The sequence below is a fragment of the Alligator mississippiensis genome, chromosome 3 (genome assembly GCF_030867095.1).
Source record: "Alligator mississippiensis isolate rAllMis1 chromosome 3, rAllMis1, whole genome shotgun sequence".
Taxonomy (NCBI): Eukaryota; Metazoa; Chordata; order Crocodylia; family Alligatoridae; genus Alligator; species Alligator mississippiensis.
This window is the reverse complement of record NC_081826.1, coordinates 66347971-66362881: the sequence shown is the minus strand read 5'-3', so window position 1 is coordinate 66362881 and position 14911 is coordinate 66347971. Positions and strand designations below refer to the sequence as shown.

The 14911-nt window shown below is 41.2% G+C and overlaps 1 protein-coding gene across 4 annotated transcripts in view; it reads left to right on the top strand.

Moving 5' to 3' along the window:
* Positions 1-14577, top strand: part of YTHDF3 (YTH N6-methyladenosine RNA binding protein F3) — a 38606-nt gene extending 24029 nt beyond the window's left edge. For all 4 annotated transcript variants that reach the window (XM_006261032.4, XM_019498629.2, XM_059724047.1 and 1 more), the window contains one exon: positions 13592-14577. In XM_006261032.4, coding sequence (XP_006261094.1) covers positions 13592-13615 — 24 coding nt within the window. In that variant the 3' untranslated portion in view covers positions 13616-14577. The remainder of the gene's footprint in view (positions 1-13591) is intronic.
* The last annotated feature ends 334 nt before the right edge of the window (positions 14578-14911 follow it).

Sequence of the window (14911 nt, the reverse complement as noted above, 5' to 3'; positions counted from 1 at the left end):
GCCCTTGGAGACTAACTGGGGGAAAGATGCATGAGCTTTCATAGGCAATCTGAAGAAGTAACCTGTGGTCTATAAGCTTATGCTTCTCTTAACTCTGTGCTGGGTGTAGGTACTTATGTAGCCCCCTGTCACTGGAGCAGTGGTTCTCAACCTCTTTAGACTAGAAGCACCCCTTTGTGTGAACTGGGCTACTCAGTTTCAAAAACCAATGTATATATTAATGACCTTACAAAGAGGCTAGGCAGGGGTGGGGAATCAGCCAGGCAGGGACAAGCTTGAGCCTGCATTTACCTTCTTATCTCCTCATACTTCATGGCACTCTTCGGAGGATCTGGCAGCACCCTGGGGTACCACTGCTGCCTGCTTCAGAATCACTCCTGTAGACTCAGTTAATTGCAATTACCTAGGCACTAAACTAGCTCCATCCTTAAGGTTGTAACTGAAATGTAGACTTTTGGAACATGATATGGATTTCAGTTTTTACAACTTAAAGAAAATGTTTATCTCAGCTATTTAAATAAAACCCAAAACTTTGAGTTTTATTCAGTTGCTCTGACCAGATGTAGTACAGAGTATCCTTTTTTTATTAGCCAGTCAGCAGTGCATTGCTTGAGTTTGCAATGAATTTTGAATTGGAATGACATTATTTGAGCGCAGCTGTACGTTTGCAAATGTCAGAGGTAGCAGAGCTATACTGAATACTGTTATTCTGTTAGCCAGTCTTTTCAGGTATAAACTTTGTTTAAATGTTTTGCTGCTATTTTACGCACACGTATGCTATAGTTTGAGATAATTAGGGATGAAGGCCAAACATTTTATTTATTTATTTATTTATTTATTATATATAATAAAATGTTTGGCCTTCATCCCTAATTATCTCAAACTACAGTGTATCATAAGAAAATATTTGTTGTAAAGTTTTATCTTGCTATTTGATTGCATTCTAAATGAAATGTGTAGATGATAACATTCACTGGCTGCCACTCTTATTGAAGTTTCCCAGCACCAGAAGCATGAAACCGATAGGATTATTTTGTGCTGTCCAGAGAGTTCTGAGTAGATTCATAGATGTTAGGGTTGGAAGGGACCTCAATAGATCATGGAGTCCGACCCCCTGCATAGGCAGGAAAGAGTGCTGGGTCTAGATGACCCCAGCTAGATGCTTATCTAACCTCCTCTTGAAGAGCCCCAGGGTAGGAGAGAGCACCACCTCCCTTGGGAGCCCGTTCCAGACCTTGGCCACTTGAACTGTGAAGAAGTTCTTCCTAATGTCCAATCTAAATCTGCTCTCTGCTAGCTTTTGGCCATTATTTCTTGTAACCCCCGGGGGCGCCTTGGTGAATAAATACTCACCAGTTCCCTTCTGTGCCCCCGTAATGAACTTATAGGCAGCCACAAGGTCGCCTCTCAACCTTCTCTTGCGGAGGCTGAAAAGGTCCAGTTTCTCTAGTCTCTCCTCATAGGGCTTGGTCTGCGAGCCCTTAACCATACGAGTGGCCCTTCTCTGGACCCTCTCCAGGTTATCCGCATCCCTCTTGAATTGTGGCGCCCAGAATTGCACGCAGTACTCCAACTGCAGTCTGACCAGCGCCCCATAGAGGGGGAAGTATCACCTCCTTGGACCTATTCGTCATGCATCTGCTGATGCACGATAAAGTGCCATTGGCTTTTCTGATGGCTTCGTCACACTGCCGACTCATGTTCATCTTGGAGTCCACTAGGACTCCAAGATCCCTTTCCACTTCCGTGCCACCCAGCAGGTCATTCCCTAGGCTGTAGGTGTGCTGGACATTTTTCCTCCCTAGGTGCAGCACTTTGCATTTCTCCTTGTTGAACTGCATTCTGTTGTTTTCTGCCCACTTGTCCAACCTGTCCAGGTCTGCTTGCAGCTGTTCCCTGCTCTCCGGTGCGTCCACTTCTCCCCATAGCTTTGTGTCATCTGCAAACTTGGACAGAGTACATTTCACTCCCTTGTCCAAGTCGCTGATGAAGACATTAAAGAATATCGGTCCAAGGACCGAGCCCTGCGGGACCCCACTGCTCCCACCCTTCCAGGTCGAAGCCGACCCATCCACCACGACTCTCTGGGTGCGACCCTCCAGCCAGTTCGCCACCCACCGGACTGTGTAGTCATCCAAGTCACAGCCTCTTAACTTGTTCACCAGTATGGGGTGGGATACCGTATCAAAGGCCTTCCTGAAGTCTAAGTATACGACATCCACCCCTCCTCCTGTGTCCAGGTGTTTCATAACCTGGTCATAAAAAGAAACTAGATTGGTCAAGCACGATCTGCCTGCCACGAGTAGAAACAGTGGAGTTGGCCACAGCCTTTGGTAACTTTGCTAAGCTTTTTTGTAATAATGGATAGAAGCAACTCAATGCATCTATGTTCTCTTTGCAGACCTAGGAAGACAGTACTGCTTCCATTAACTTGTGGGGGGGGGGTATTATTTATAATCATGAGAAACTAGACGTTGCTTTTTAAAAAAGAGATAAAACTGTGCTGAAATTGATGGCTTAACCCATTGTCTAACTAATATATTATTGAACTATGAAATAGATGTTCAGCAGTGAAGAGAAATACTTACTTTGCTTGCTTTAATTAGAATTGTTTGGCTCTGTGCCTGAAAGTAGCATATATTTGAATGGATCTCCTGAGTTGAGTACAGCCTCCCAGTGATGTAAGGCCATTCCCATCATGTCTTTTTCATAAACTTGTCTAGTTTGGAGTTGTAGGGACAAGCTTAGTGAAAGGCTCTTCTGGAACATCATAATTTATGTTTAAAACCTAGTGTCTACATTTTTTTCATCTTTTTCTTAAATCAGTATAATCTTTTAGCTTAACTGTCCTTCCTTGGTGATGCTTAACACCTGTCATACCAACTGTTTAGGTCTTGCTAGGCCTAAGCAAGCCAAACTCTTTCAGGCTCCTCTCAAATATATTTTCCTTTCCTTCTGTCATCTGAGCAACCCTTCTGTGCACTCATTCCAACATGAATTCATCTATCTTGAATGAAGTGATCAGAATCGTGCACAGCACTTCTAGATGAGGTCTCGCAAGTGCCTTATATAATAGTGCTGCGTCTTGATTTTCTTGTGGTGAATTACCACTATATCTGAATTCCTAATTTCTTACCTTAAAGAGTTCCTTTTTACTTCAGCCTGTAATTGAGATTTCACCTTAGACCAGTTTGTGAGGTAGCAGCTTGCCATAATTTAGAACTGAAATCAGTGTCTAGGAGGCTGCTTTTTCACCTCTTTCTTATCTCTGCTTAAGGCCCTTAAAGTTAAGGGAGCAGTGCAGAAGTAATGGATAGTGGCAAGCAGGGTAATAAATGGGTGGAAGTCCTTGATTAAGAGAGGAAGTAGTGGCAAAAGCTTAATTGGATTCACAAATGCCAAGCCAATTAACAAAACAGAATGGGAGATTCATGGTTTACCTTGGCTGCAGGATTCTTGACTTGTTGAAATGTAGGAAGACCATAAGGATGACTTGCAATTGGCAAGGAAATTGATAAAGGACCTAGTTAAGTAATGTTGGAAGCATTTGTGATCTTTCTAGGGCAATAATACTTTTCTGTATTCTAGTGTCTAACTAAAAGCCTTTTGTAGATTTGCAGCCATGTCTCTAATGTCCCGTGTTTCAAAAGCAAACTAAGTTTTAAACCATTCTTGTTTAGAGAGAGACTTCATACTTTAGAAATACAAACAGAGCTTTACTCGTTGTCATGGAGAACTGCGTTAAAAATTACCACTTCCCAGAAAAGTTATGGAAGTTCACAAACCTTGGACAATCTTGTTCTTCCTTTGTGTTACTTGATTAATTACACTTTTTATTGCCTAAAGCAGTGGTGCTCAGCCTTTCAGCCCTGTGACTGGATGAGCGACATTGAACAAGCCTGGTCAGGATCCTATAGGTGGGGTCAGCCTGTTGGCTGGCTCCTGCATGGTGGATCAGCATGTGGGATTGATTAGTGGGTGCGATCCAGTGCACCAGCCTCGCTCCGCATAGTAGATCTGGCTGCAGAGTGAAGCCCTGCGCAGGGCTACTTCATCTGGCCTGTAGGGCTTCCCAAGGATCCAGAAATTTGGCAGTGGGGAAGCGGTGGCATCTCTGGCTCTGGAAACCATGGCAATGAATGCTGCCACTGACTTTCCCAGTGGTCTTAAAGGACAGAAATATACAAGATTTTCTGTACCAGAGCCACCTTCAACAATTTAGGCAATGTGGAAATCATTACTTGAATGTTGTTCATCTTTTTGTTGTTCTATTTAGTGTAGGTATGCAAGAGAGAAGTATGTGTGTGCACATTGCTTAGTGGCAAAATCCAAGAAATTTTTAATAGAAACTCCTGATTGTGCTGCCATCCAGGTGGAACAGCTTTAGTTGCTTGATTATGTTGAATGCAGTTTAATGCAAGTTCATCCAGGAAAAAAAATGCAGTGGTGAGGGAGCTTCAGTTGCAGATGCTATCCTTGTGCTGCTGTGGGAACAAATTTGAGCTGCGGGTGTTCTTGCCATGCTGCAGCCGAGGCTGGCAGCAGCAGCCACATCCTAGCACTCGCCCTCCTCAGACCTGGATGGATCATATCAGCCTCTGACCAGGAAAGGTTGTCTACCCCAGTTCTAGATGATTAGCTAAGCTAAGATGATGGTGCTTCTAGATGTATGTGGGAGCTGACTTCAGATATCTGTCAATTTTCAACAGAGTATAGGTACCTATGTCAAAGCTGGGCAGACAGGATTTCTATCGATCTCTCTTGTGGGCTCATGTGCCTAAGCTCTATCAAAGTTTATTTCTGAATCTTGTCCTAAGAAACGTCATTTCTTACTGCAGGTTCCTAACTCTTCCCACCTCTCAAATTTGGCATTTGTTTGTCTTTGCCGGTGCAGGACAGGTTTCTTTGGCTCCATCCTTGCAGTAAACCAGTGGTCACCAACCAGTCGATCAGGATTGACTGGTGGATTTTGGAGCCTCTTGAAGTCGATCCTGGGTGGGGGGTGGGCTAAGGTTGGGGGGGTATGGGCAGCAGGGCTTGGGGCACAAACCCCAGCCTGTAGCTGCCTCAGCCACGCACAGATCGGGAGGCACGTGTCCCCCCCACAACATGGGACAGTGCTGTTGGTTGCAGCAGCTATGAGGTTGGGAGTGGCACTTGGGCAGGGGCTCGTCCTGCACAGCCAGAGCAGGGTGGGGGATAGAGCCATGAGCGACTTGTGTGGGGAAGGGAGGGCATGCAGGATGGGGTGTGTGCGCCCCTGGGTCTGCTGGCAGGACGGGGCAGGCTGGGGGGCTGGGGCGGTGTTGGGCGGTGATTGGGCCAGGCAGTGGTGCTGGAGTGGGGCCACAGTCGGGGTGCCATAGCCCCCCAGCACTGCTGCAACTGCCTGCCCCAGGCCAGGCCCCGCAGGAACAGCCTAGCCCAGCCTTCCCCTCCCCGAGGACTTGGGGAGCAAGGAGCTGGTTGGTGTGGGGGAAGGTGGCTTGTAGCTGTGGGCTGCAAGGCTGCTCCTGGCTGTTCCTGCTGGGTCTGGCCCACTCAGTGTGGGTGGCGGCAGCGCTGGGAGCAGGGGTTGGGAGGAGGCTACTGGGGGGAGCCTTCTCTCCCCCCCACCCTGCTCCCAGCACCACCGCTGCTTGGCCCAAGCACAGCCTGACACCACCTCTGGCGCAGCCCACCCTGCCCCCTCTTGGGCTAGGTGCTCCCCCCCACTCCCTGTGGCCCCTGGACAAGCTGCTTGCGGTTCCATCCCCCGCCCCTACCTGGCTGTGCAGGACTTGCCCCTGCTTCTCCGTCATTTGGGGGGGGGGGGGGCAGATCGAGGCCCCAAGCAATGAGAGAGGTAGTGGGGTTAGAGCTAGGGCCTTGATCTGCCCCTCCCCTCCCCAGAGACTAACTTGGGGGGGGGGAGGGGAGGAGGATGATAGATCTTGGGTTCTTTTTAAATTCCAAAAGTGATCTCTGACCTTAAAAGGTTGGAGACCACTGCAGTAAACAGAACTTTTAAGTGTTTTGTGGTGTTTTCCTGTCATCTTTGTAACAAAGGGGAACCTGATACAGATTATTTTCCTTTCCTTGTGCTGTATTTATTTCTCTCGTCTCCCCCAAAGCACTCTTAGATCAATCTGTAGCTATTAAGACTTGTATGATGTCTGGAGTTTTTGGTTTATGTTAGACTTGGTAATTGCTTTCTTTCCTAAAATACCTGTACTTTTCCTAGAAGCTAAGTAGCTTCCTCTGGGACCCATTGAACAGAGGAGTCAAAAGTATAGATGGAAGATCCTTCAGCTAAGTGTAATGCATTATATCCCAGCCGTTTCTTGCCTCAGTTCAGAAACCACCATGTAGAATGCTGATCACAAGTTTTGTTGTCTGTATCCTTGCTATTATAAGCTTTTTTGGGGGCAGAGACTCTTGTCCTGAGATTATACAGTGGGTTCCTGGTCAATGACTCAGTCTCCTGCAGCACTTACAGCGATGGTTTCTGAATCTGACTAAATTCTGACGAATCAACATGATTCTTTTAGCAGCTCTTGGCCCCTCTGAGAGAAGGGGATATCAGTGTCCCTGTCAGTGTTGTGTGCGAAAAATGTATGCAAAGAAAAAAGGGAAGGAGAGCTGTGAGTTTAGTTCAAGAAATATTCAGGAAAGAACAACAGGCCAGTCTTGAAGTTTTTTATGTTTTTCTGACTTGTCAGTTGATCTTCAAGCAAAGCCATGCCTTAAGTTTTATCTTCAGTCTCTGAAGTTGCCAAGCTATTATGAGATTACTAAGAGTTCTTGGCAGAAGCACTGCAGGCTTTAAATGGATTGGTACTAAACTTTGTTGATATTCAATATTACATATTTAATGCTTGGCAGTTTATCTGGGTTGGAAGTCTTGTGTTTATTTTGTATTTCAGCATAATTCAAAAAATAGCATACCTTTGTTTTATATTTGAACATGTATCAGAGACTGACGATATATGAGATATCTAAATCTAATTGGTTAACTTAAACATTGCGTTTCAGTCTGTAACTTGTTTTCCAAAGATTGTTTGCTTTATTCAGTAGCCCTTGTGTAGTATCGGGATCTAGTATCTGCAGTTCCACTGCTGGAATGATTCAGAGGTTGTGGAATAAATGATGCCAATGGACTTTGCAGAGTCTCAAGCACAGAGGGCGAAGCAAGATATATTGTTTGTAATTGTCCTTTACCTTTAATAGTGTGACATGTTTAGTTAAGGAGAGCTTAGTTAATTCTTCATATGTAGATAAAGAACACTCCACTTTGCAGGGAAAGTTCATGGATCAAATTCAGTGAGCAGTCTCTCGTTTCCAGAAGACCCACCCACTTTGTTCCCTATCTTGGCAGCAGAAGACAGGATCTGCTGGATCTCCCTCTCAAAACTAGTCAAAGTATCCTTTTAAACTCTGAGTCTTCTCTCCTAAATTCTTTAATGGCTGAATACTTGAGCTGATGTGGCTTGGAATCAGCAAAAGGCAGCCAAGTACCAGACTTAAACATGTATGTTTTTCTAAGTTAAAAATCAGCTTTTTATCTTTTCTTTGTCTATGGTGTTTAACATTGTGCATTTCACTCTCTAGCCTGGTTAGTTACTTTTGTGGTTGGCAAGCACTAGATTCTTGTCTGCACTAAGGGCTTTTCTTGTCACATTTACTAATGGTTAAGGATGTATAGAGGGTATTGACTGACACGGCGTGTAGTAAAAGCTCCCAGTACAGGCACTGATACACCAGCAAAACTGCCTTTGGCCATGAAGCTATTGCTGGGATTGATGATGGGCATTTTTAGTTTAAGTTTCTTTCATTTTCAGAGAATTTTGCTTATAGTGTACCAGTATATAGCTATACTGGTATCATCTTCCAAGTGTAGATCTGACCTCAGTCTATTGAGCTTACTTACGTTCCTAATGCTGCATGTGGGTGAAGGTTCAAATGACAAAAAAAACCCAAACCTCTCCTCTGCCTTTTGCAATTCCCATTAATAGATTTTTGCAGATCCATACCAAACACTTATTTTCAGCCTAAAGTAATAATATTTTCTTTTTAGATTGCAATGGCTTTTTGTTAAAATACTGCCTTAGATATTTTTCCTAGAAATTACCCCTTTGACTGTTTACACTCTCCTCTCTTTCTACCAAAATGTCATCTTGTGATTATTTGTCTCAGATGGAAATCTGTTTTAAACTGAACCACATGCTCATTTTTACTCCTTAAAATTTTGGAAAAATAGGGGAAGCTAAAATAATATTTTGGCTGAGCAACAAAGTCTTTATTTTGAGGAAAAAAATCTATCAGAACCTTCTTTTTGAGGGGATGGGGGCTGTGCTAACTGTGAATTTAGAGAGAAGTGAAATTGCAAGGAAATATAGGTCAGCTTGGAAGAGTTCAGTGCAAATTGCTATATTGTGGGTTCCACATGTTTGTGTATTCTAGATTGATGTGCACGTTTCCAAAGTCTGAGTTCTTCAGGTTCATCCCCTTAATTTTATTTTGTTAGTATGTGTAGCAAATTCTGTTTGCATGCAGGAAATCTGCTTACCATGTGGTCTATAGCTAGCAGTTATCATTAACCAGCTGTTGCATTATCATGTAATTCTAATTCAAATGCTAATTACTCTCCATGTGCTGTCCATAAACTCTACCCAGAGCCCAGTAGCTTCACTGCTTGTGATAAATTCTTCAGTGAAACAGACTGTATTGTCCTTTGGCAGAGAACTTGAATTGATGGAAGCAGCTTACTATTCTGGAGCATTAAGGAGAGATTTGGCAAAGATTTGGCTATTCTGAATTTGAAGAGTACAGCAAAGATTGTACATGAATGGAAACTGGGAGAGAATCCAGACTTTGCACTGGAAAATTTTTCTGTGTGAAGATGGTTGGTTCCAGTGGTGGGAAGCTGCTTGGATAAAGGTGTTGTGTTATGTAACCTCTCTCTCAAATGTCTCTTCTATTTCAGAGAAAAGGGCCTCTCCTGGAAAGTAGGTTATTGACTTGCCTGTCTTTCCTGATTGATCATCAAGCTAGGATAAAGGAATCAATATTACTGTATTTACTCAAATATAAGATGACCTCCCCCCACCCCCCATTAGATTCAATATATGGAAAATTTTAAAATTTGTTATAACTTCCCAGGTATAGAATCTGATTATTGCAGGTTTGCTTGAATTTGCTTCCTTCCCACTGCTACAGTAGGGAAGATTTATATCTGGGGATCAGGTGGCACTCTTGCCTTCTGCCACCCCAATTTCTTTTCCTTGCAGCCCCTTTCCCATGCCTCTTACTGTCAGACCTTGGTCTCCCAGAGCACATGGAAGTGGAATTTGAAAATACTGACTTTATCATAAACATGCTTGTAGTAATTTTAATATAGGTAAATTACTATGGGTACCCATAGACTTAGTTCACTTGGAATTGATAGTTTTGTTTTGTTTTTTAAACTGCTGCAAGTTTAGCACAGCTACTTCATAAACATGCTTTCAAGCAGCACGTTAACGTACCTGCTTTCCTGTAATAGTACAAAATATGCATAATATTAGTTCAACGGTAAAAAGTTCATGGTTTATCAGATAGTTCATTGGGCTATGAAGACCCCGTAGCTCAGTACTTCTGTGTGTGTGTGTAAGTGTAATCTGGATACCCCCCTAACAAAAGGTCTGTGTGTTAATTAGCCCCTACTTATGACTGTAATTGTGTGTTCTTGTCCTGAGTTCTGAGATCTTCTGAAAATGTGTAGGTAGAGGAGGCATAGGGCAGTCTGGTCTGGTTCTACCTCATGGTTGGCAGGGCTGCACTAATCATATGCAACAGGCTGAGAGGGGGCAACAGAGGGATTCTGGGTGAACTGTTTGGGACCCTGTTTGGTGAGGTTTGCCAGACATTTGAGGCTGGTGAAGAAACAGGATTCATTGGAAATGGGAGAGCAAAGTACAGCTTAGCTGTGGGAGTGAAGAGGAAATCGAAATGTATTCAGTGTAGTGGCTCACTATGACTTGAAAAAGAGTTGGTGCTGAGGGGAACTGAGCACATATGGCCACCACCACATTTTATTCAGAGGGGCTGCACTAATGTATCCTTGTGATTGGTTCCCATCAGAATGTTTGCCCAATATAGGACATGTGTGTTACAGTCATGCTCAGTGCTGTTTGAATTTAATCAACTCATAGGTGGTTTCCATTCTTGAGCACATGCTGCTTTTGGCACCAGTTTAATGAGGCTTGTATGCAAATGTAAGACAAATTGCTTTTTTCCCCAGACCCGTGAGGGTCTGGGAGAAACCTCATCTTTAGATTTGAGTAAATATGGTTATAAAAACTAAATTTAACACTGATTGTGAGGCTTCACCTTAATGGATTGCAATGAACAATTTTTTCTTCATTATTGTTTTATGTTACTGCTGCTTAAACATATTTGAAATGCATATTATTCTATGCCTGTCATTCATTAACAAGATTCCAGAATCTACAGGCAGTAAAAAAAAAAAAAAAAAAAAAAGTTTTCCTTGTTCGTCTTCGCTTGTACCTATGTAAAGCGAAAACATACTACTAGAAATGTGTGCTTGAATAGAGAGGGGAAGCGTGTTTGTTTCAAAATAGTCCTTTATTTTCTGAGTTGAAAATGTACAATTTTAAGAGCTATCAGATTTCATCCTCTTGAAGCAACAGATATGGTTAGGTTAACTGTTCAGTTCATTGTGCTTTAGAAAAATTTTGCTGAACATGAAACTGGTTTTGTTTGGAGATTTCTTTTAAGGGTATTTTTTTTTTTCATTTAAGTATATACTGAGTCCAGCAGGTGTATATAAAGTACAAATAGGCATAATCTTGGTCTCTAATTACTGTGTTGAGGTTTGGTTCAGGGAAAGACTAAACAAAAAACTGTGTGGCCCCTTATAGAAGTCAGTTTTTTGCAACTTTTGCAAACATAATGTGAAACATTCCAGAAACACAAAATTCTTGCTAAATGGAAATCACTTCATGTTCTCTGATCACTTCAGATTTTTATATTGCTCTGTTCAGTGGAAGTCTGCTAATAATACAGCCATAAACTTCGACAGCTTATGCATTAGTAGACTATTTTTGCTTTACAATACACAGTGAGGCATAAAGCCAAAGGTCAGGTGCTTTTAGCTGCCTCAGACATACATTAGTATCACACTAATATATATTAATGCCTCATTAATTTCATATTTTAAAAAGGGCTATTCTTTCTCGGCACTTCTGCCAGTGTATCCTTGTACTATGAAAAGTATGTAGTAAAATGTTGATAACTATTTCCCTACAATTTTGTACCTCTTGAACTATAAACTTTTTGGGGCATTAACTATCTTGTTTTATCTGCAAAATGTTCAGGACAGCGAGTTTCTCGTTCTGACTTCAGATTCTGGATATTACTCCAATGCAAATTATTTGCATAACCAAAGCAGTGTGAAGGAAACAGATTGCATGCCAGAGCCTGGCCCAAAAACTACATATAATTAAAAAAAAATTTTTTTTGAAGGATGGAGGATCTCGGTGTACATCATTTTGAGTAGTTGCAAGGCTTTAACATCAGAAACAATTTTTGAAACAGTTTGTGCCTTCAGCTAGTCTCTAACTTCTAATAATAAGGGAAACTTGTCATCTGTGGCTATTGTATGTTCTCTTTTTTTCATGTAGCATGGATGAATTTAATTAGGATTTCCTACTTTGTTCCTGTTGTTGTAAATAATTTTAGGTGCACTCTATAGTTTCACCATGTTACATGACAAATAAAGCTGGGAATTGGTCTTTAGGTGCAAGAAGTACCTCATTCTAGCACATATTGATACACTGGGTTCCATTTTTATGTAGTTTGTTGCAGAATTGGCACAAAAAAACCTAACAAAAATGGGTCGATTGTCCTTACTCGCTTCTGTGGGGGGGGGGGGAGGAAGGGAGGGGGCCACCCTTTCTTTATGTGGATTTTGAAAAAAATATAAAATGCCTTTGTGTTAACGCAGGGTTTCTCAACCAGTGGAATACAAAGGTCCTCTAGGTGGGACTCGGACTTGGTATTTCTGCATGCTTTGATTGGCCGCGGGGGACACCTGCGCCGGCCCCCCCTCCCCCCCGGTCAACCAATGGGACCAGGATTTTTTGACCTTGTGTAGGTGGGATGTAAGGTGCAAAAGGTTGAGAACCACTGTGTTTAAATGCACCTGTTGAATCATGAGTGCATGTACAAATAGAGATGAAATGTCATAGAAAAAATTGCTTATCCTAATCTCTGCAGAGAAAGGCACTCAAGGTACCTCATCAAGAAGTATAGATTGAAACTGGAGAAAAGTGCTTATTGGCAGTTTTAATAGCTTTCTTCTGAAGGGAAATTAGAATATGCATGTGGCTTTAAGTAATATTGAAGCAGGGACTGAGCAGTGTTAAAAATAGTTCTTTAAGAAATAATTCTTCCTATGCCAATCAGTGGGAGGAAGGGAGATTTTGTTCACTGTCTGTTAGATACAGTACAATTGTGAAAGCCACTAGGAATTGTAAAAAATGTTTATGGATACGTTTTTTCAGATCGTGTAGTGTTTTCAATTGGCGTCAAGATTTTGCACTTTTTTTGCATTTAATTGAATTGAATGGGTCATTTTGGTCCTCTGGGATTTTTGTTAGCATCTAATGTTGTAATAGCATTATCAGTTCCATATGGCATATCACTTTTATGGGAATTCAGTCTGGTTCTTTGGGTAGACTCAAAGAAATAGGTTTCTTTTGCAGGTTACTGTGTTCTCAAAAGTCTTGCTGTTTTCTACTGTCATATCTGTCGTTCCCCTTACTATCACCTTTTTGCCTTTTTAGTAGCAAAACTATTTTTTACAAATGGTAGAGTGTCTTGGTCCCATGATTTTCTGCTGCCGTTTATTACTCAGCCATATTTGGTAGCGCACATAGACCTTAATTGCTAGACCTGTTTTCATAAGGTCAATAGTGACAAAATTTGTTCCACCAAGGCTTGATCCCAGGCATAATACTTAATAGACTCCTGTAGACTTCAGCAGGCTTCAGATTAAGTAGTAGGACTGTCATTTTATGGAAACTTCAGTTTATAGAACCCTAATAAATAGACTCAAGGAAATCTAATGCTCTGCTAATTTTATATAGTCCATTTTTGCTGCCTAGCTAAGCAATACATTTAGGATAACCTTTTTTTGTTGTGATGGTAGGTAAGCAAGAGGTTATCTCTTGCTATATTCTGTTCAAGCAGTGCAATAGCTGTCTTCCTAGCAGAAGTAAATGTTTTTACACAGCAAGACGTAAATGTACAGTGGGAGGCTTTTTTTTTCTTTCAACAGCTGATTTATCAGTTGAATATATATAGCTTTTAATTGGTCCTGTACTTGCCAGGAGGCATTTTTTTTAAAATGTTAGCGTGACCTCAGCTTTCAACTGGCCTAAATGTATGTGGAACGTTGAGTTGGTTTCTTGTAAAGCTTGCTGGAGGCTTTAAAGGAAGTCATGAGTAATTGATGGCAAAAGAACAGCTCTAAGGCAATGGGAACCTAATTTAATGTGAAATTGTTTGTATTAATTGTATTTCCTCTTGTGTTTTTGTTTTCTTTCAGGAGAGAAATAGAAACAAACAATAACTGTACGGAGATGTCCTGCTAGAATTACAACACTAATGATGTAGACTCTGGAAATGCCTAATATGTCTAAGAAGACGTTATTAAAGCTTTTTTTCTGCTTAAGGTGACATCTTTGAACACTTTAACACAAAATTGACTCTTCTTGTAATGGTTCTCATCAGTGCATCTGCCCTTATACTCTCTCACCAAACACACTTGAGAACTGTAACTTCGTCAAGCACTTTCTGTCCTGAAGCTTTTACCAGTATCTGCTGTCTTTTGTATTTATGCATCCTAGCTAAGGCACAGGAGACGGAACGAATGCAAGGATTCATTAACTCTTTGAATTTGTTAAATACTAACAATTAACCATTAGAAGTGGTTCAATGATGTGAGATTCACATTGCTTCAACTTATTTTTTCTTTGTTGTAGGTTTTTCTTTTTTTTTTTTTTTAATTGTCAGTTTTTAGCTATTCAACAGATTAAAAGCAAAATCATGCCATATTTAGTCCTGGAGTAAAACTCAAGTCTAAATGTTCATGTGAAAATTATTGTAGTAAACTTTTAATATGGCAAAGCAACTTTAAGCTGCAGTTTAGCCAAATGAAACGTAACATGAAATTATATTAGAATGACATTTCCCTTGTTTCAAACTGTTTGGTGTAAGAGAATATTAATATGCAGCTTGGTGGAAAACACCAGCTAATGCACATTTCTTTATTTTTTCTGTAACATGTATACCGAAAAAAGTGCATTTGTCTGAGGAACTGTTTGTTTGCTACCACTCAATGAATCTCAGTTTTGAGTAAATGTACCTCAGTCTAAATCAGACTTTTTATGACCTTTATAACTACATTTAAAATAATCTTTAATTCCTATTTCTGGGTGTTTGCAAGCCTGACAGATTGCTATCATGGAAGTGAAAATTTACTCCTCTAGGTGATTCACTAGCTAAATAAACCTAATTCTTGTTTAGCAAGCATATACTCTGTTTCTCAACTTTTTTCCCCCCTCCTGTTATATTATTTGGGCATTCTCTGTATTCGACATAGTTCTGGAAAAATACTTTGATCCATGGATTCATTTTGTGTTCACCACTGTTTACATGTTCTTGGCTAAAGCTATATTATTGTGTGTTTAGGATACCTATTAATCTGGATACTCTTATAGTAATTTTTAATTCTTTTGAAAATATCTTTTTTGATTCTATAGCAAGATGAATTCTATCTTCTGGAAGAGAATGTTCAAAAATGCCAAGCAGCTGTATTAACTGCATAAAATACTGAACAGCCTGTACGGACTCCAAGGATAGCTTT